Below are 20,714 nucleotides of genomic sequence, written 5' to 3'. Positions count from 1 at the left end.
TCCATAGCCTTTTCTTAGACATCCTGTTTTGCAAGGAGAATTGTCCATCTTGTCAGACAGAATCAGGTTGTGACAGTGTCTTGCTTCTTGTCCGAGGCCCTCTGGTATGGGACATCCTGTATAGCCTTGGCAGGTCCTTTTCTGAGACGCCCTGTGTATTAGTGACTGTCACCGACTCACCCCTCCACAGAATGGTTTCGTCCACCGACTGACCCAATTAAAAGGATCGCGGACAACGTGAACGAGTGAAAAATTTTCTAACCTTGTCTAAAACCTGTCGAGTCCGTCCAACCCCCCAATGGACGACGGTACAGAGTTGAGAGAGGCTTGTGGAGTGTTTGGTTGTGTTGCTGCAGGAGAATGGCCGGCAGAAGTCGACGTCGCCAATGTTATTTCCCTAGGTTTAGTGGGTGTCCAACACCGGTAAGTTTTCCGTCCATGCACTGCGTAGATGCACAGCTGATGCAGTGCATGCTGAGGCTGCTCAGCTGATCAATGCATATGGAGCGCCAATACATGAAATATGCTAAAGCAGTTAAAGTGAGCTTTCTTGTCACTTCTCATTTCTCAGATCTGTTGATATTTTCAGTGTTGTATGTTGCTATTTGCTGAATTCTTCGTGTAGTAAGCTTTAACTAGGTTACGACGCCATGGCCATCTGTCCCTCCAACATGGCAGTTGTGATGGGGTAGTTGTAAAACAAGAAACACAGAAACGAAACAGAAACACAGAAACGAAACGCAGAAACCAGTCTTGTGGCGAATTCTGGTCTGCAGACTCCATCTTGTTGCCATGGTTGTGGCCGCGAACGCGGGTGTAACTAAAACTGGTATTCAGTCGGAATGGAAGGAGGAATGCTCATTTCCCAATACCCCTTTTAGCCTCATCAACGTGTGCGCAGATTGGCAGCATCCGGCCTTGATCGTGCCAATACACTACATGTATGTACTACACGGCGTAAATAGAAAATAGTCCTTCGAATAGCGAGTCCTGTTCTTTTGTACATTCCATGGCCTGTGCACGACACTAGGCTGAACTTCCCTACTGCAACCTCATTAACATAAACAGATATTTAAAGGGACTATTTAAAGGCAGCAGCTGGGCAGGCAAGATTGAGTTACTCCAAGTCCAAGTCTAGTGCCCCCCCCCCCCCCACACTTTACTCTATTCTAGTCGCCAAAATTGGTCTCTCACGTCTCACATAACGTCGAAATGATTCACCCATGTACTGGTACCGTACCTTGCATTTAGTGCTGCATCAGACGGGATTTGTAGAATGATCCTGGTACTTCATGTAAATTGAACACTACAAGGCAAGATGTTGCACCGCACCTTCATTTAAAATAACATGCTGTAGGAATCGAATCGAACCTACCAAAGTACTACACCACCACCTCAAAAGACTTCACCCATATCGTGCCGCCCCCTCCCCCCCCCCCCAAGTTGCTCCATGTATCCCCTCAACAACTCTATTGCATTCCGGCTGGCCGCAACCCACCAACCTCAGATTTTACTTTTAAACGACAATAACAACGGATTGGGCAAGGAAAGTATCGGCGTGCCGCTTGATTCCAACTTTTATGAAAACCCGTTTGATTTTCGTTTCTGCGTTTCGTTTCTGCGTTTCTGTGTTTCTGTTTCGTTTCTGTGTTTCTTGTTTTACAACTACCCGTTGTGATGACATTACAATTACATGATGAAACGTGAAACCACTCTATTCTTGTATATAATACAACAATCAAGATGTACAGACCGGGGGAGCTGGCGGTACGTACCCATAAGTCTTTGCGGTAGTCTCGCGCGTACCGGATATAACCCATCAAGCTTTTCTCCTTCAGAGAAATACTGCGTTGCGCTCAAGTGCCTTATAAAAGGCTGTGAACAAAATTAACGTTCGACCAATGAGAAAGCCACATTACCCTGCATACGAGGTTGGACGCAGTGACAAGTAAAAATAGAATCAGACCACATGTTTCTATATGTCAGAATGCTGCCGTTTGCGCTGTAGTACACGTGTGTTGTCCAAATTTTCGATTTCAAGCAAGTTTAATCATTCGAGTTCCCTGAGGTTTGAATTGATTACCGTATGTGCCGACAGGTACCGAAGATGACGAAAGCACTTTATGAATATGATAATTTCAAGGCCAACCTCGTGTCCACCAGACTAATGCATAATTGGCAGTTGAGCGCAACGCAGTATTTCTCTGAAGGAGAAAAGCTTGATGGGTTATATCCGGTACGTGCGAGACTACCGCAAAGACTTATGGGTACGTACCGCCAGCTCCCCCGGTCTGTACATCTTGATTGTAGTATATAGATGTGTTTTTTTCAGACCTTTGCCCTTGGCTTGTGTAAGTTGTGTACAGGTGGAATGTTGGACAAGTTTGTTATAATCAAAACTGTCTGAGGTGTGCGGCTCGCTTAATACATATATTTGTGATTTACGTTTTTATATTTTTTGCTTTTTTAAAAATCTTGTTTTTTTTAGTGGCCAAGAGAGTGCAGGCATAGTTACCAGTGATGGCGATGTGACAAATGCCAAGTTCCACTCTCATAAAGGCATGGGACTTGTCAGCCAAGTTTTCAAAGATGACCCATTGCATAAACTAAAGGGAAACTTAGGAATAGGTGAGAGTGACCCTCTGACATGGTGTTCTGAGACTAAAAGGATTCCTCTATTATTCAAAAAGGCGTGGTAAAATTAAAAAACAAAAGGACTAACAAAAGCTGCATGTAAAAGTAAAGTAAAGTTTGGTATTGACTGTAAAGTACATTCAACATTGTTCCAAGTCATAAGCCCTCAGCCCTGTTAATATTCAGGTCTTGCCCCTTCAACATTTTCGTGATTTTATTTTCCGCGCCCAGGTCACACACGGTACTCTACTGCTGGATCCTCTGAGCTGACCAACTGTCAACCTTTCGTTGTTGAGACATCTCATGGCTTGATAGCAGTCGCACACAATGGAGAGCTTGTCAACGCAGGAAAGCTCAGGAAAAAGGTATGAGATATGTACATGGTTTGCAAAAGCTCCCTCCCCAAAGATCTTGTTCCACACTCGTAGCTCCAACAAATAAATGAAACTTGTCTGTAATGTAAAGTGAAGCTTTGCTTTCTGCAGAAAATTTCAGATTAAAAGGCCTACGCCATTCATTTAAATTTTCTAAATAATTGAATTCAAACTTCCCATTTGTGTAATTTTACATACAAAATATAAATTCAGCATTGTCATTGTGTAGACAGATGCATATATACATGTAAATATCAACTTTCAGCTAATTCGTATGCATAATAACTGCACTGCGGTATTGTGAAAAACTGCATATCTATTTTCCTCGACCAACAGGAATTATGAATTGGCCCCGGTGTACCCCTTCAAGGTGTATGACTATAATAAATGATTGAATTTAATTGAGTGATCAAACATTGACTGGCTCACTACAGGTCACTGCAGAGTGATTTTGTTGAGGTGATTCACTGTCACATTTGGTTGAAAATCTCATGTCATTTTCAGGTGCTTGCCCATGGTGTTGGATTGTCTACACAGTCCGACAGTGAACTTATCACCCAGCTCATGGCCTTGACCCCTAAAGATGGTGAACCTAATGGAGTGGACTGGCCGGCAAGGTATGCAGTACTAAGGATTCACTTTGAAGTGATGACCCCCCTGAAGTCACAAAACATGTATTGGACCATGATTTTGGCCAAAACATTTCAAAAAGTGTTAAAAGTACCCCCAACCCTCCCCCCCCCCCCACCCCCCAGGACCAGAAAGCGAGCTACGCTCCTGTTTTCTTGTACCTTTTTGTTTAAGAATTGATAACTGTTCTGTGATTACATTATTAGAACTGATTTCTCTCCGACAGATTTCGTCACATCATGAGTGAGACCCCTGCTGCCTATTCTCTTGTTGTCATGCATGGTGATACCCTCTACGCCATGAGAGATCCATTTGGTAACCGACCATTGTGTACCGGAAAACTGATAGGGCAACCCCTGACATTGGGTAGGTATTGGCGAAGAGCCCTATTCCGTCAATTTGATAGACATAATGTAGCTGAACCACTCTATTATTAAGGACATGAAATGATTCAATGTTTAACAAATCTTTTATTTTCAGAGAAATATGAATCGGATAGTGAGAATGAATATGGTTGTGATTGTGAAGGTTGGGTGGTGTCGTCCGAGTCCTGTTCATTCCAAGCGATTGGAGCCAAGTACTACAGAGAGATTCTTCCAGGTAATGTCCGAGGTTATTTGGTTGAAACGTCCGTTTTTTCACGGTCATTCCAGTAGTCTCTCATATAGTGTTTTTATCAGAAGCCAGCCTATAAAAAAATTATCTTTCCTTTTGATTTTCAGGTGAAATAGTGGCTATTACCAACAGTGGTGTGCGGTCCTTGTGTGTTGTGCCCCGGCCCAAAGGAAAAGACGTGTCTGCCTTCTGCATCTTTGAGTATGTCTATTTTGCCCGTGCAGACTCCATCATGGAGGGACAGATGGTCTACACGGTTAGGAAGCGCTGTGGCCGCCACCTGGCTTTGGAGAGCGACATTAAAGCCGATCTTGTCAGCAACGTGCCAGAATCCGCTACACCAGCTGCCATGGGATTCGCAGAACAGGTAAAGCGTTTTTCATAACGTTTTTGCCAAAGGTACATAGTTGAAATCGGGAATGTGACCGAACAAATGGTGTAGGCCTTTGCAGTCAATAATATTTCTATTCTCCTAATCTTTTCTAGAGCGGCATTCCTTATGTTGAAGTGCTGACCAAGAATAGGTACGTTGGAAGAACCTTCATCCAACCCACAAAGAGACTGCGACAGCTTGGCGTTGCCAAGAAGTTCGGCGCACTTGCTGATAATTTCCTCGGAAAGAAAATCATCCTGGTTGACGATTCTATTGTGCGTGGAAACACCATGGGTCCGATCATTCGACTGTTGAAGAACGCTGGTGCCAAGGAGGTAGGTTTTGCAGAAAGTTAAGAGTGTCGGGCTGTCAGTATATGTCACTGATCCAATATACGATAGAATCACAAGTCTGCGTGGCTTGTCATTCCTGCACTGATACAAGTGAGAAGATCAGGCTTTTTCATGATGGGAGTGAGGACTCTCACAAAGCGCTGCGCCCTCCCCCAATTTTTGCTGGAGTGACATGATTCTTGTTGCCATCTAAAATTTCTTATACATTGCTGTTACATCACTCCCGTAAGATTCTCCTGACACACACCAGGAGTGATCCATGCCTGCAGTTCATATTTCTTGTGAAATGCCCTGGAAAATGCCAATGACGTTGATAAAAGAAAGAACCCCACTTTTTCTTGCCTGGATCTCAAGTCTTAGATCACGTTTTTGGCATTCCTCGCCTTGCATTTGTGTTTCAATGGCTAAATGTTCGTAACTTCCAGGTCCACATTCGTGTTGCCTCTCCACCAATTCACAATCCATGCTACATGGGCATCAACATCCCAACCAGAGACGAACTGATTGCAAATCATAAAACACCAGAGCAGCTAGCGGATGCTTTAGGTATGTAAAGACTGTATCAAATTTGGCTAAAATGGTGACCCTGAGCTAAAGAGCCTATTTTTTATGGTCTCCACACTCTCAGTGGAGACCATCTTGATATCACTGGGTAGGTAGGTTCTGTTTCTTGTTCTTCTTCCACAAAACATTTATGGAGCTTGTCCAGCCAAACTGCTGAATAGATCAAGGACCAATCACTCCAATCCCATTGAAGGAAATTCGATGCATGGAATATCACAAAAAGATTTTCAATATTCTCATTATTTCCATGACTTTGAAGCATTTTTTGCTGAGATTCGTCTGATCGTCTTCTCCCAACATGCCGAAGCCGCGATTCAATCTGACATGCGCAGAGGCGAGATTCTGACACATTTGCATAAGCTCCGCCCCATCATAATGACGTCATTCTTCTCATGGCCGAACCAATCCACATGGAGTTGGTCGAGCGAAGAACGCGTTAGCAGTTTAGTGACTGTTGAATGTAGAAATCAAGGGTAGGGGAGCCAAAGTAATAGCCTTAAATGCTTATCGATAATCCATCCTGCCCATCTAAAATAGTTTGGGTGCTGTTTGAATGATTATTGAGCATGTTATTTTGAGAAAGAGCGAGCGTCCGGAAATAGATCATGCGTGAATCGGCATGCAGATAGGCGGAATTTCCTCGCTATTCTTTTCCCCGTTGTTTGGAAACTCTACGCCAACTACTTCAACTTTCACTAGTACTCCATCTATAACTGCACCTAGGCCTCCTGGCCCTAGCCCATCACGACACATATCCAGCTCTTATTCCCAAAACCAAACTGTGGCTTCATATGAAGCAAAATCACCATCCATTGCACAGTTTTCCCTATGTGGGGACCATCAAATTTGCTGTAAAGCAAATTTCTCAATTCTAGTTGGCAAAAGAGTCTACCGGTATCGAACTTTTGTATCAAATATCTTTGTAGGACTTATACTATTCATATTATCACTAAGTGGCTTGATTGAGGAGTACTTTGGACCTCTTCCTTTAGTATACATTGGGCTGCTATGTTTCTGCCAGTTGTTGGTTGGCATCTAAGATTGTCCAATCGCTGTTTTCAAGCAGAATATGCACATGACTATTGGCAGGAAAGAAGCAGCCCAACTTATTCGACACAAGAGATCCAAAACACTCATTGATATTCAAACCCTCCAGTGGTCTCGCATCTAAAAGTAAATTTGATTTGATTTTAGGAGCAGACAGCCTCGTGTACCTCTCCGTAGATGGTCTCGTGAGCGCTGTCTCAGAAGGTATCCAGGATTTAGAAGAGAAGAAGATGGGTCACTGCACGGCGTGTCTGACCGGAAACTACCCCGTGGAACTCGAGTGGTAGTGCGGCAACTACCAATTGGAGCTCGAGTGGTAGTGCGCCAACTACCAATTTGGGCTCGAGTAGTAGTGCGCCAACTACCAATTGAAGCTCGAGTGGTAGTGTAGCCACTACCAATTGGAGCTCGAGTGGTAGTGCGGCAACTACCAATTGGAGCTCAAGTGATAGTGCGGCAACTACCGATTGAAGCTCGAGAGGATATGCGGAAACTATCGATTGAAGCTCGAGTGGTAGTGCAGCCACTACCAATTTGAGCTTGTGGTAGTGTGGCAACTGCCAATCGAAGCTCGAGTGGTAGTGCAGCCACTACCAATTGGAGCTTGAGTGGTAGTGCAGCCACTACCAATTGGAGCTTGAGTGGTAGTGCAGCCACTACCAATTGGAGCTCGAGTGGTAGTGCAGCCACTACCAATTGGAGCTCGAGTGGTAATGCGGCAACTTCCCAGTTGCTGACACTATCTATTTTTAGCTGTGGGTTGCTGGTTGGCTGACAATTTCTATCTTTAGCTTTTATAACTCTGCCAATTTTTCTGGGTGTTTTGTTTACGTTGATTTCGCGAATAACTGCGAGTACCCCCAAAAATTTGTATATTATAGTATTGCCACATTTCATGTTGCTGAAGTGGCTTCTTTTTTACTCTTTAAGTCATGGGTATCTTTGCTGCATGAATTTTTCCATCTCAGGGTTTATGCTGGCAATATTTGCGCATCAGTTTCTATAATCACACCAAACACTGCTCAAACCTTTCTTTTGATATTAGGCTGCATTACTGAGGTATTATTTATCATGAGGTAATACTTTTGAATAACCTTTGGCCTCATTTGGCCAGATGTAAGATTACACTTGGAGGAAACCATTCTGTTTTTTTGGTTTCGAATAGGAAAAGATGTCAAATTGTGAACAATCATAGTCTCTTTTAGGTCATGCTTATTTTGAACAATTTCCCTGTAAACGTATCGTGAGAATGATCTGAACTCACTTCATCGGAAGTAACCTGTGATCTTGGGGGCCGCAGGAATCGTGACGGTCATTCTTATGTCAAGATCTGGTATACGTTGTAACGGAATGATTTCCTCTCAAGTCAAATCTGGTGTGACTCAATTTTTGACAAATGTAAAATAATGACAGATTTTACTGCCGCAATTGTAGAAATTTTTGACCAACATTGAAGTCAGTAGTGTGATAAAAGATGTTAATCAGATGCATGCATTACATTTTCGATGTTTTGCACAGTTTAATGTTGAAGTATTTTTCTTCTTTTCAATTTAAGACCAAGACATACATGTATGCACAGTTTTGATGTATTAGCACCAGTATGTGTGCATTTTGATATGTTATACATGTACAACATATCAAAATGCACACATACTAGTAAAAGTTTGGTTGATTTTTACCCATGTTTCTTACCGATGCATTTTCAAACTTGAAAAAACTGCAATACCATACTTGTTAAACTTATGTACAATTTTCATAATCATGTTAAAATATTAAATCTGCCATCTCGTCATTCATTGTCATCAAATATATTCCTCGAAAAAATATTTTAGGTGTAAAGATTAAATCTGTCATCACATCATTCATCATGTTCAATATATTTCTGGAAAATTTTTTTGATGAATCTCGCAATATCGCTATAAAAGTATCAATGCAAAGTGTTTTTGGTTGTTTTCCTAATAAAGAGCCAAAAATAAACATGAAAGTGTGTTGTGTTTAATGATTGAATTCGTCGACCTTCAGACAAGGATTATCAGGAGAAGGAGGACCATGATTATATTCATCGTGGAGAATCAATTCCCCAGCTTGCTGAGAATCTTAACTAAATTTTGTGTATTCAAGGCAGGTCCGCCAACTTCACGAGGAGTGGTGCCTGGAAGTGGCATGGGAAAATGTCTGCTTCACTAATGGCAGCTTCGCCACTCATTAGTCAATTGACACTTTTGCGCCTTAACTCGCAAAACTCGCAACTTTGCAAGAGGTCCAATATGGCATTGCTAGCCCGAACTCGCAACTACCTCCATCTTTGGCCACTCTCGAGGTCGTTATGCTCTAGTCGCATTGACCTTGCCACTGCCTCAGTTGATCTTCCAAACGTTGTGTGTAATCTGCCCCTGCTTCTTTCTCCGTGGGGATGCCAGCTCAAGGAGTGTCTCGTGATGCTTTGGTCCCCGCAGACTGTGGCTCATCCAGTTGTACTTCTGTCTGGTAACCAGTGTATCCATTTGTTCCTGACCAGTTCTCCTTGCATATCAATCAATCGATAAGTAAATTTGTGTTGTGACCAAATATTAAGAATTGCTCTAGGATTCGCAGGCGCATTGAAACGACTGAAAACTTTTCTTAAGGAGTTGGTTAAAGGCAAGGAAATTGCTCTCATAATGAGAGTTGAAAGTTTGTTCCAGAGTTTTCGAGCAGATTCATATATACATGTAGAAAGACCGATCTCCAAATGCCTTGCACTTGGTGCATAGAACTACCAAGGTAGGAGTGCTCTTAGATCTCAGGAAGGACAACCCTTGGTGTTGTAGATCATCTCGCTGAGGTAGGCTGGTGCTAGTCCATCGATTGCCTTATACTTTGAACTCGACAGATCAGATTGCCATCAATTGGTTCATATATTGCCCAACAGTTATCGGATGGCCAGTGAGCTTTTGGCACACCAAAAAAGCCCAGATGTCTAAGACGTTATAGAATGTCTCACTTGGGGGAAATCTGATCAGAAGAGCAGACGTGACAACTGGCTCTCTCTTGAGGCAAGCCATGTAAACTTTTTGACGGTCAATATCAGTCCCAAAGTCTCCTCCTTTCACTGCCAACACAAAGGGCCAGGAAATCTGTCAGACGCACCATCATAAACGGGTGGCCAATCAAATTGCTCGACACAAAGAAATTGAATGACGGCCTGAATTGATAGTGCCATCCTCAGGATCAGGCTACCCTTCTTCTATACAACATGCACTGTGCATTTGGGTCAGGTCAGCATCCCCGGAACCGTTACTCATTGAGCACCTGGTCTTCCATTATGATGGCTTTCAGTGCGTGTCTCGTGCAACAACCACGAGCGAGTGTAATGTTAGTGTTGTTGTGACATGGACGCGTGGGAAAGGAAGGGAATGTAGGGAGACTACCGATAAAGTAACAGCCCTTCTGACGGTCGATCAGGGGGATGTTTATCGGCGGTGAAGGATGGCTATATGCACAACGATGGTGGATCGGCATGGACGCAAGCGAGAAGCCATCAGGTGCTGTGTTTGAGGTAACTACGGTAGTTACTGTCATATCAAGGACCAGACGGTGATTTTGCATCTAGACCAGAATAGTTTGATAAGGTATGTGTTTGTTCACAATGGTCTCAGTCCTTGGAATGTTACATGAATTCTGAAAATAGGTAGCAGGTGGTAGGACTTTCCAAAAGCTCTACCAGCATTTCAGTCACGGAAGCCCTCCTTCAATGTGGTCGCAGGTTGCAGCTAACACCATTTTCTGGAACATGTCCGAACTTGTATTCTATTTCAATTATTTAAAAGAAAGTAAACCAATAATTTAGCAACAAATCATAAAACACTTTATTCATGATTTAAACATAGTTATGTTTGATACACAAACATGGTTAAATGCACATTTGGACAATCTTCTGAGCTGGTTTTATTTATATTGCATTTTGTTAACATGCACATGTGAGTTGCCTTCAAACAATTCAAAACATTCCTCAAGCAGCGCTATAGAAGCAATTTGGAACATCCCGACAGGTATTGACTTATCAGAAGAGAGCTATTATGCTTTTTCAGCACAGACAGCACAGCCATGATCACATGCAGGGGTTTTGATCAGTCAAAGCACGGGAAGTTGTACATGATTTCTGCTTGAGGGAAGTGGTGAATGGACCATTTGAGGCAGGTGAAATAGATCTACGTATAATATGGTTTATAGTAAGTTCAAGATTTTCCATCAGTAATGATTTGTTCAATCACATCTGGATCCTTTGGACAATTTGCAGTAAGGTTTTCATGTCCAGTCTCTGTGATCAGTATATTGTCCTCGATACGAATACCTATCCCGCGATATTTGGGGTCCACGTCATTCCTCGTCGCCGAGATGTAGATACCTGAAACGTAACGGTTGGGTAATTAAAACTTTGGGGCGTATCTCTTGAAGGACTTGTAGCGCCACCTATTCCAAAGCATGGGACGCATGGGACAGAATTTTTCAATTTGTTGAACAGCTCTCTTTCTTCTGGTCAAAGGAGCTTTAGAGCGTTAATCAAAGAATAAGATAAAATGTTTTTCATGATCTCGAGTCGAAAACATCATAATAATAATAATAATAATGTCACGCATTTATATAGCGCTCCTCAGTAACGGAACTGTTAAAGCGCTGTGGGATATCAAATTATTACCCCGGTCTCCACAGAAATCAATCAGGGGTTTCAAGAAGCAACCAGAAGGCCCTCACTTGAACTTGACCAGTCGGGGAACCAAGGAGTGACTCAGCCGGGAGTCGAACCCACGACCTCCTGATCATGAGGCCGACTCTCTTCCACTGCGCTACCGCTGCCCCATTTGAATATACCAAGAAGTAGCATCAGCATCATAGAGATAGGATTTGAAGAACGACTGAATCTCCACACAAAAGAGGTTTCAACTGTAAAAATTAAACCTGACATAACTCATAAACTCTGCAATGGAGAGTGTAAGGAGCTGAAGAATGTGATAAAGCACTCGCATACCTGGTTCAATTGTTATGATCATGCCTGGTTGTAGTGCAAGATTGCGTCCAACTTCTGCCGAGTCGTGGACGTCCATTCCAAGATAGTGACCGACGTGATGGGCACAGAATTGGCGGGTGAGCTGAAAATAAGAACTCATCTTTATCGATGTTTGCACTTTTGTTGCCTGCCACTACAGTTGGGCACCATTGGGGTAATTTGCCGGGTGAGTCCGTCTATGGCTAGGAAAGGAGGGGGCACATGATAAGCAAATCATGTTTCTTATACTTGAATGGGTCTTTAGTTTGCCCTGGTAAACCATTATGAATTGTTGTGGCAAATTCTGGCCAGTTTGGTGATTCAACCATTCTGGCAACTCAAAATTGACCAATTTGGTAACACCCACCCCAACCACTCTGGCAAATTTCAATCCCGTTGACCAATCAAAACCCCTGTATGTGATCATGGTCGTGCTGTCTGTGCCAAACAAGTATGATAGCTCTCTTCTAATTGGTCGATACCTGTCCCAAATTGCTGCTCGAGGAAGATGGCGATTGGCTGCACTCATGTGAACACCCACACCACCTTCTTCCCAATGGTACTGATTTACCTTAATGACATCAGAGGCACTGACGCTACTAGGGATGAGGCCTAGCTTCTTGAGTTGTTCACCCATAATTGCCAACATTGCACGATAGATCTCTTCCAAGGTGACTCCTGGACGGCACATTTGGATGCAGAGTTCTTGAATAATCAGGCAGGCACTGTAGAGGTCACGTTGAGCGGGGGAGAAATTTCCTGAAGAAGAAGAAAACATGCATGGATAGGCATGCTAATATAACGATAGGGCTGATGAAAAGTTAAAGTGACAAAGTGAGGAGCCTCATAGCCTAGTGGTTGACACTGCTGGCTACCACGCAGAACAAAAGCACCCGGAGAGCGTCCCAAGTATGGTAGATACCTGTGACAGGCCACGTCCTAGTGATGTCACTGCAGTAACCATGGTATTCGCAGCCAGCATCCATCAAGACAAGTTCACCGTCTGCAATCACTTGGTTGTTTGAGATGTAGTGGATCGTGTTCGCCCGGTTGCCACCTATTAAAAGAAGGAGAAATCTTACTAAGAATAAGAAATATTTCCTTAAACGAGAGATGTTCTTTATTTCGAAGTTCTCGGGAAAGTGAAATAAAACTTTGTGCCTACCTGCAACAACTGGTGGATAGGCCAGGTACTCAGCACCATGGATCCGACACTCAAAATCCATCTTGGCAAAGAGAGCCGACTCATTGATCTGAAAATTGAGAAAAAAGAGATTAATTATTTTCTTTTTGCACAAAATTACAATAAAATGTTTACTTTGAGATTCAGCTTGCCGTTATCAAAAGACTGATTGTTAATGTTACTATGGTATTTGAAACAATACTTCACCTAAATGTGCTACTTTTTGCAATCCTTACCCAGGGTTTTGTAAACTTCATGACTTCAACAAAGGCCTCTGAAGCAATCCGATTCGACTTCCTCATCAACTCAATCTCGGCTGTCGATTTCATCAATCTCTGATGATGTACAATCTTGGTCGGCGTTTCAACACGATTCGCCTCTTTCATTAATGGAAGAAATGAGTTCGAATGGATTTTCTGATTAACTGGTTTCAGATACTCGTACCACAAACAAAATTTGTTCGAATCTTTCAGATAATTTGCGAGATATCGATCCAGGTGATCTAGTGGTTTTACGTTTTGTATGCCTAATAAGTCTCTACCCCCCTCGACACCAGCGCTTGGACCCTCCCAAAGTTCCTTGGACGCATTCCGCTGTGTAACAAACATCACTTCCTCAAACCCCGATCCTAATTTCTTTTGAGAATGAAGCAGCAAAACACTGTCCGCTTCAATAAAGCCACTCATGTAAAGGAATTCCGTATTTTGTCTGTAAAAGTATGGTACATCAATAGACATGTATAACTTCGGAGCAGACGTGAAGACGACTAAATGGTCCATATCGGGGAATGTCCTTCCAAGGCCCGAGTCCATTATCCTCTTCATTAGAAGTTCTCGCCTAAGTCTGTATTCCAGTTTCTCAAGTCCTGGTGTGACTTCATCCTTTTTGAAGAGGTGGGGATGCGTGTGAGGGGCTGGTTGCCCATAGTAACGGAGGATGTTGCTAGCTGGAGCAACAGCGGTGGTGAATCTCTGAATTTGTGAGCTGGCATTTTTGGCTTTGCCTGAAATTGAGACAGAAAGTTTCAAATTGGTATTGCAAAATTTATTGGCAAGAACATGTACATACATGTGGGCACTAGTAAATGTAGCTAATGTTTATTGAAATGTTTAGGCCCTTGCCAACAAGTAGTAGTACTAGTCACCCATTGAGAAAAAGGAATCAACCACGTCCAAGACCAATGAGCAACGTCATAAACAAGATACGTATGTTATTCATGGCAAGGTACACTACCTCAACGGGGCTGAACACCCTATTTTGCATTCAACGATTGCGGCAGCCAATCCCAACCCTGGATGAAGGAGGAGTAAAATGTGTCAGAAGGACCCATGGACAGTACCTCCATCGCCCTTGGGTTAACATGTTAGAAGGACTAGGACAGTACCATCAAGATGATTTGGGGGTCCTGCTCCATCGCCCCCGGGTTAAAGGTCTCAAAAAGTCTAATCAATGGTCCAATGGAGGTGGGATGGGGCCGGGCCTTGGGGGAGGGGGAAGCCCGGCCCAAAGCACTGGGTAAAATGAAGAGGGACGGACATGAGTTTGGGGTGTTGGAGGTGTGTCTGTGTCTGTGTGTATGGGGGGGGGGGGGGGTCTCCCCCAATGACAACAGTACGTTGTGTGGGATCATCAATACTATTCAGTCAATTGGCCTACCCCTCCCCCCCAAAAAAACAAATATACACTGTGACCCAAAAGGAAACATGAATTTAGTAAAGCCAAACGTCTTTGTAGCATTCTTTAGACATTGACAGCTACTGAGTTGTGTTGTATTCTATTAAGATAATGTTTTAAAAGTGCAATCGAACTATTTACCAGGGAAATAACACCGAAATTTGCACAAAATTGACCCCGCAATTTTCATTTCCACAGATCTTGTGGTCTTTTTGGTGACAGCTATATTCCAAGTACCATTTCTGCTTTCACCTCTGCAATTTTTTGGGCATTCGTCAAACAAAATCTGGGACTATTTTATATTTTAGCCAAAAGAATCTTCATATTTCATCTCATTTTAATCACCATACTACTCGATTATCTTTCAAAAATAAACACTTTACTGGTTTGAAAGTACAAATGCAATTGGGCACTTGTAAATTGTCTTATAGCTGATTTGTTAGTGTAACGCGGTATAGTTTGGGGTGAACGAGTGACTGCTTACATTTGCAGATTACTACACAATCTGATGCAGAGGTGAAGCGAGTGGAGATTGTGGTACTGCTGTGAAGTAGCAGCCAAGAAAGCTCTTGTTCTGTCAAAAACGGATTCAAAATGTTCACATTTACGAGCATTTTATTGCAACTTGCCAGTCGAAATCAACTGATTCGTGCAGGTGAACACTTTGCTGAATATTTGGTGAATCCACCTATTTGGTGAATGCACTTATAACCGTTATATTTGGTGTTTGCGTATTGATTTTGGAAGACTTTGATGTGATGCACGATTTTGGCCTCTTCCTACAGGGTGAGGTTGTTGCAAAAAAAACCCAATGTTCTGGTCACCGTCCCTTTAGAGGAACATACCCCTACACATTAGCTAGTCTCAGACTCTGTCCAACTGTCAAGCAAAGAAAATGACAATCCAACTTCATAGCGAACAGAAGTTCAAGAACACATGTTCACACATTTTTAAGAACTGTTTGTATGTTTTTTCTTTCACTTCAGGTGCTTTCCAGACGATATGCACCAAGTCATCGAATCGTGGCTCTCTCCTTGAGATGGTCAAGAGCTTCATCCCTCCCCTCCTTCCTGAGAGGCACAAAGGACAAGCGGGAAAAGTTGCAATAATTGGGGGATCAAAGGAGTAAGATTGATTAAATGAAACATTTCGATTAACTATTGGGATTCAGCTTTTCACATCATGCTGTGTTAGTGCCCTGAAAATCCGTTTTTTGAAAATTCTTTTCTTTTTTTCCCCCTTTTTTATATTCATTGCCAAATCCATGCTAAAAACCCAACCAAAGTTGTTTTTATTATGTTTTGAAAAGGCAATTCCTGTAGTGTACATGTAACTTCGTAAGTTATAAATACATGTATGATGACGGAGCCAGTTTTCGCGGGTCTTATCACTAAGTGCCGATTTACTAACTTCCAACGATTGCACACACGCAAAAGCTTATTTATTATGAAAATTGAAATCAATTACAACGGAACGAAATGAATATCAGGAATCAGAAAATTTCTTCTCTGGAAACGAAGTGACGCGCGAGAAAACAGGAAAAAACGGGATTTCGCGAAATTGGGGATGACTCGAAATTGGGGAGCAGCACCATACATGTAAAACTGTTATTTTTAGTGTTATTTTTCAGATACTGTGGTGCACCATACTTTGCAGCATACACAGCGCTAAGAATGGTATGTGTGTCTTTAGTTCTTTAGTCTGGAATCAAATTTATTCTCGTTCTTTTGATGTAAGCTGATGATTTTTTGCTTCTCTCCACCAAGGAGTAAATGGGTACCAGGCTTGCTTGCCTGGGAAGTAAACCTGCGATAGACCAGCATCCTATCCAGGGGGAGTCATACTCCGGGGTCACGTAATGCTATGAAAACCGGGATAAGCTCCGGCCGAATGAGCTGTTTGCGACTCAGGCAATAGCCCAGCTGATTTAACTCAGTTATAGAGGAAGAGTAGTGGTAGAAGAAGTGGTAAGAGTAGTGGTAGAAGTAGTGGTAGAAGTAGAAGTAGAAGTAGAAGTAGTGGTAGAAGTAGCGGTAAGAGTAGTGGTAAGAGCAGTGGTAGAAGTAGTGCCAGGCTGGGCTGGTAGCTCATATGCTGATGTACTTCTCTTCCACATCCAGGGTGCTGATCTGTCGTACGTGTTCTGTTCCCAGGAGGCAGCACCTGTCATTAAGGCGTTCAGTCCTGACCTCATTGTCATACCAGTATTGTAAGTGAACTTGATTGATGTTGCATGTTATAACTGTGAAATGGGCATGTGATCTTCTTCTTTGAAATCACTAGTGGGTCACTGTGTAAGCACAATACAAATAGAAATCCTACTTTAACTCTTTCACTACCTTACCCGGTATTTACCGGGTCAGTACACTGCTCACTATTGGCCCGCAAAAATCCGTACTGCTAAATTATACACCAGTTCTAGAGTTCACCACAGTCCCTCCAAGATTTAGGTTGTTTACCCCTGAAAAAACAAGATGGAAGCACTGCACTTGATTTAGTGAAGACCTCGTTCTAAGATTGGGTAATGTTGGCTATTGTTCTATTTTGGGATCGAGGTTGCCTGGTCTATATCTGGTGTGGCCAGGGTTACTAGACCCTGCCAAAACCCTGCGGTAGCGAAAGGTTTAAGGAGGTGTTATGATTGGACACCTTCCAGGATGCTTTCTTTTGAATATCTTTCCTCTGTTGTAGTTAGCTTTGCAGTTTGAACTAAATTTTAAAATTTTGTAACGTACTGAGCAGATTTTATCACTGTGTAGCCGGTAGGGGTTTACTTATTATGATAGAATCAACCTAAAATCTATTTCAGAGACCATCCGTCATCAGTCAGTGAGATTTCACAATATTTAAACCGAATGGATTCCCTCATCATTGGTCCAGGCCTCGGACGAAATGCTGATATACTTCAGAATGTCAAGGTAGGCATGGTTGCAGGTGCCATAAAAGATTGCAAATTTTTCTGAAATTTTCTCTGAAAGAAATGCACATCTCCATTGGGTCAATTCTGTTTTTCAGCAAGTGATTGATGAAGCAAAGAGGCGGAATATCCCTATTGTCATCGATGCTGTAAGTTGAATCTTATTTAGTGCCAGTGGATTTGGCCGGTGGATTTCTAAAACAGCTATCAAGGGTCAAGTTTCTAACAAAACTCCCAAAACCATGGAGGACATTTAATACAAGTATGGAGCACTATACAAAAATGCTAGTTTTCCACTATGTTTTGGCAAAAATATTATCAACAATGATTGCCAGCAGTTTAATTCCACACTGCGGAGAAATCAACAAGAGACATGGTCAGACGATGCCACCTATGCATTGATAGGGAGGGGGGCATGTGGAGGGACCAGTGCCATAATTTCACACTGTGTAACCTTTGAATCAATTGAGTAATCTTCATCGGTCTTTTTGTTAGTGATTTCACTTTCCCACAAACACGTGTCACAGCAAGGATCTGGGTGCCATTCAAAAAATGCATTGTTTATGCTCACTCACCTGTGAAAATAAATGCATGTTTAAGGTATCACTTGAAAGAGTAAATCCAGATCTTTCTAATGACATACTACACTTGAAATAAAATTTAGTAGTTTGCATATAATCAATGATTCAAGGTGGGTATACGTTTTTTTGGAGACACCCTGTACCTGACAGCTTTAGCTTGTTGATCTTGTTGAAAGTCCGTGTGTTATTTTCAGGATGGTCTCTTCCTGGTGTCGCAACATCCAGACATTGTGCAGAACTATAAGAAAGTGATTCTTACTCCAAATGTAGTGGAATATGGACGTCTTCATCAGGCTGTGGTAGGTTTTTAAAGGTCTCCACTGTTTGTTATAAAAAGTCCAGGAAAATAGAAATGCAGCTATACACAATGCCTTAGTGAAGTTATCATGCATACGAATTTGTCAAAACTTGGAATTTATAGTATTTTTTAATCTGTCTACGATATGAGAATGTTAAAATGTGTATTTAAGATAATTGAAAATTTTCAAATTCAATTATAAATTTCAAATTTTCAACGAAAGGTGTAGGCCTTTTAAATTAGAAATTAGAAAAAAAATTGAATACCTGTTGAAACGAACCGATTTATTTACGGATGTTCTTTTATTGAAGAAGGCATCAAACGTTTTTTTTCTTCTAGTTTGGTTGTTCACCAGACTCCGAAGACCCGCAGGATAATTTGCGGAAACTGTGCCAAGCCATGGGAAATGTGACGATTGTTAGAAAAGGGCTCGAGGACATCATATCAGATGGTAACAATGGTAAGACGAACCTCTTGAATAGAAAATTATTTAAAAACAATGTTAGCCATGTTGGCGAAAAAAATGACATCATATCATGTAAAATCCAAGTCGAATTCCTCATATCCTTTGGCAGGGCACTTTGTCGATGTAACGTCGCCACAACAGAGGTGTTAGAGGTAGAATACCATCTTGTGATGTCACACGATGTAAATGGCAGCCTCCGTGGACCAGCGTGGCAGACAAACATAAGTGGGTCCACTGTAGCCTTTATGTGTGCTGAAATCTGCTCCAAGTGTCTGGGTGGTTTTAGATGCTCCCTGTTACTTCAGTAAAGAAAAGCAGTGCGGTTCCAATTATGTTTAAAACATCGCTTTCAGTGTTGGTGTGTGATTCTGAAGGCAGTCTGAGGCGCTGTGGTGGCCAGGGCGACCTGCTGTCTGGGAGTATGGGATTATTCAACTTGTGGGCTCATCGCGCTGCAGGGACAAGAGAAAGGTAAGTGGCGTATTCTATAACTGCGTTTGTTCAAATGGTCCACTTCCAAAAGTGTACTTCAAACTAAGCAACATAGAATATGTTTTTGATTGATGTTGATGTTTGTTTAGAAATGAACCAGATAAAAAGCCGGGGTCCCTTTGGCTTTTACATGTACCTGACCCACAATGCCAGGGCTCTGTTGGTCGGTTGATTGAATCCGAGTCTTTGCAAGAAATGTTGTGATAAGTTCCGCTATCTTGAGAGCCCCAGATTTCTCAACCTCACTGAGACAAATTACTGTAGAACCTTCCTAATAAGGATATCCTTGGGACTGTCATATGCTCTCTTTAATAGAGAGGTGACCTGATTTGAGTGGGCAAATTGATTTGAAGCAGCCAATTTGGCACCAAAACTAGTGTCCGTAATAGGGAAGGTGTCCTTGATAGAGAGGTGTCTGCTAAGGGAGGATCCACTGTACTGATTTGTTCTCGAGGCATCCTGTGTCATCTTACCCGTCTTTTGTCTGTTTTTCAGTTCATATCTCGAGACGTATGGTCCAACATTGGCAGCAGCATACGGTGCTTGTCTGTTCACCCGAGAGTGCAGTCGGCTGGCCTTCGAAGTGACAGGGCGGTGTATGGTGACAGCAGACATGATCAGTGAAATACCAAGGGCCTTTCGATTACTTTTTGAATGAGACTTGATTCTTGACACTTAGGACTATTTATGCAAATGTAGATAGGATTGTGTGACTGTGAGAGCCTAGGGGCTATGCAATCGACTGACAATTTGTTTTGTAAATTCTCATAATGATATCTATGTCCTTGAATGTACATGTGTATAAGGAAAATATCTTTACAATAAAACATTTTAGAAAGAATAAAAGTCTTATTATTCATTTGTCACTGAAGTCTTTCATCATGCTGGATGTACCAGACTTGACTGGGTTGTATGAGGTACAACCTATGACCCATGTACAACATCAGCACAGGCCTGGCGTGGGTCGTGGTTCTTTCTCACTGTTCTCTTGAAGACAGGCCAAATGGCAACTCAAGCTGCTCATGTGAGGTAGCTAATGTACCTGCTCCCGTTCCTGCGATACCTCATGCACCTGGGATGACATGAGAATGTACCTTGGTCAACAGGAGGGTCCTCCTTGCTAATGTTCCCTTGAAAACTGGTCCTATCTCAACTCGAGTGGCCTACTTGAAGTGGCTCATGTACCTGAGGTACCTCATGTACCTGGGACTACTGGAGGATGAACCTGTCACAACATGAAAACCCTTGTCTTTATTTGGTAAAGCTTCAATTTAGCTGTTCACTTGAAAACAGGCCCATTGGTATTTTACTTGGCAAGCGAAACTGTAGGAGCACATGTACCTGAGGTTGCTCATTTATCTTGGACAACACAAGGATGTACCTGGGACAGCATGAGGGGCCTTCTCCTTGCTAAAGATTCTATCTAGACAAGCCCAAGTGTTCTACTTGGCAAGCATTACTTGCAGTAGCGCATGTATCTGAGGTAG

The 20,714-nt window shown here is 42.4% G+C and overlaps 3 protein-coding genes across 5 annotated transcripts; 2 read left to right on the top strand and 1 right to left on the bottom strand.

The window, feature by feature from the left end:
• The first annotated feature begins 214 nt into the window (after window positions 1–214).
• LOC135493432 (amidophosphoribosyltransferase-like) lies at window positions 215–8,574 on the top strand. Its single transcript, XM_064780777.1, has 10 exons — window positions 215–423; window positions 2,489–2,628; window positions 2,866–2,999; window positions 3,513–3,625; window positions 3,865–4,004; window positions 4,119–4,238; window positions 4,361–4,620; window positions 4,740–4,961; window positions 5,405–5,525; window positions 6,738–8,574. The coding sequence occupies exons 1-10, from the start codon at window positions 299–301 to the stop codon at window positions 6,875–6,877; spliced, it is 1,515 nt and encodes a 504-aa protein (XP_064636847.1). The 5' UTR covers window positions 215–298; the 3' UTR covers window positions 6,878–8,574.
• A 1,897-nt stretch (window positions 8,575–10,471) lies between these two features.
• Window positions 10,472–14,690, bottom strand: LOC135493579 (xaa-Pro aminopeptidase 3-like). Of its 2 annotated transcripts, none has more exons than XM_064781001.1 (7): window positions 14,615–14,690; window positions 13,036–13,802; window positions 12,782–12,869; window positions 12,539–12,673; window positions 12,188–12,375; window positions 11,599–11,719; window positions 10,472–10,977 (listed from the first exon to the last, which is right to left on the bottom strand). In XM_064781001.1, exons 1-7 carry the CDS (start codon window positions 14,661–14,663, stop codon window positions 10,808–10,810), a joined length of 1,518 nt encoding a protein of 505 aa, XP_064637071.1. In that variant the 5' UTR covers window positions 14,664–14,690; the 3' UTR covers window positions 10,472–10,807. The 2 variants fall into 2 exon arrangements, with proteins under 2 accessions (XP_064637071.1, XP_064637072.1); XM_064781002.1 differs by having other exon boundaries at window positions 14,650–14,669.
• A 315-nt stretch (window positions 14,691–15,005) lies between these two features.
• Window positions 15,006–20,056, top strand: LOC135493671 (ATP-dependent (S)-NAD(P)H-hydrate dehydratase-like). 2 transcript variants are annotated; one of them, XM_064781165.1, is made up of 10 exons: window positions 15,006–15,128; window positions 15,460–15,598; window positions 16,104–16,149; window positions 16,594–16,682; window positions 17,283–17,391; window positions 17,489–17,539; window positions 18,166–18,270; window positions 18,609–18,729; window positions 19,089–19,206; window positions 19,723–20,056. In XM_064781165.1, exons 1-10 carry the CDS (start codon window positions 15,068–15,070, stop codon window positions 19,883–19,885), a joined length of 1,002 nt encoding a protein of 333 aa, XP_064637235.1. In that variant the 5' UTR covers window positions 15,006–15,067; the 3' UTR covers window positions 19,886–20,056. The 2 variants fall into 2 exon arrangements, with proteins under 2 accessions (XP_064637235.1, XP_064637236.1); XM_064781166.1 differs by having other exon boundaries at window positions 15,075–15,151.
• The last annotated feature ends 658 nt before the right edge of the window (window positions 20,057–20,714 follow it).

Source organism: Lineus longissimus, chromosome 9, assembly GCF_910592395.1.
Source record: "Lineus longissimus chromosome 9, tnLinLong1.2, whole genome shotgun sequence".
Classification (NCBI taxonomy): Eukaryota; Metazoa; Nemertea; class Pilidiophora; order Heteronemertea; family Lineidae; genus Lineus; species Lineus longissimus.
This window is presented reverse-complemented; position numbering and strand designations above follow the sequence as displayed.

Bases quoted from the DNA above. Each gene is read 5' to 3' on its own strand.
- LOC135493432 (XM_064780777.1), top strand. From the start codon at position 299: ATGGACGACGGTACAGAGTTGAGAGAGGCTTGTGGAGTGTTTGGTTGT. The intron at 424-2,488 runs GTAAGTTTTCCG...TGTTTTTTTTAG, and splicing joins TTAGTGGGTGTCCAACACCG to TGGCCAAGAGAGTGCAGGCA. The intron at 4,239-4,360 runs GTAATGTCCGAG...TTTGATTTTCAG, and splicing joins CTACAGAGAGATTCTTCCAG to GTGAAATAGTGGCTATTACC.
- LOC135493579 (XM_064781001.1), bottom strand. From the start codon at position 14,663: ATGAAAATTGCGGGGTCAATTTTGTGCAAATTTCGGTGTTATTTCCCT. The intron at 12,870-13,035 runs GTAAGGATTGCA...CTCAATTTTCAG, and splicing joins TGAAGTTTACAAAACCCTGG to ATCAATGAGTCGGCTCTCTT. The intron at 12,674-12,781 runs GTAGGCACAAAG...TTCTTTTAATAG, and splicing joins CTATCCACCAGTTGTTGCAG to GTGGCAACCGGGCGAACACG.
- LOC135493671 (XM_064781165.1), top strand. From the start codon at position 15,068: ATGTTCACATTTACGAGCATTTTATTGCAACTTGCCAGTCGAAATCAA. The intron at 17,392-17,488 runs GTAGGCATGGTT...TCTGTTTTTCAG, and splicing joins ATATACTTCAGAATGTCAAG to CAAGTGATTGATGAAGCAAA. The intron at 17,540-18,165 runs GTAAGTTGAATC...TGTTATTTTCAG, and splicing joins TCCCTATTGTCATCGATGCT to GATGGTCTCTTCCTGGTGTC.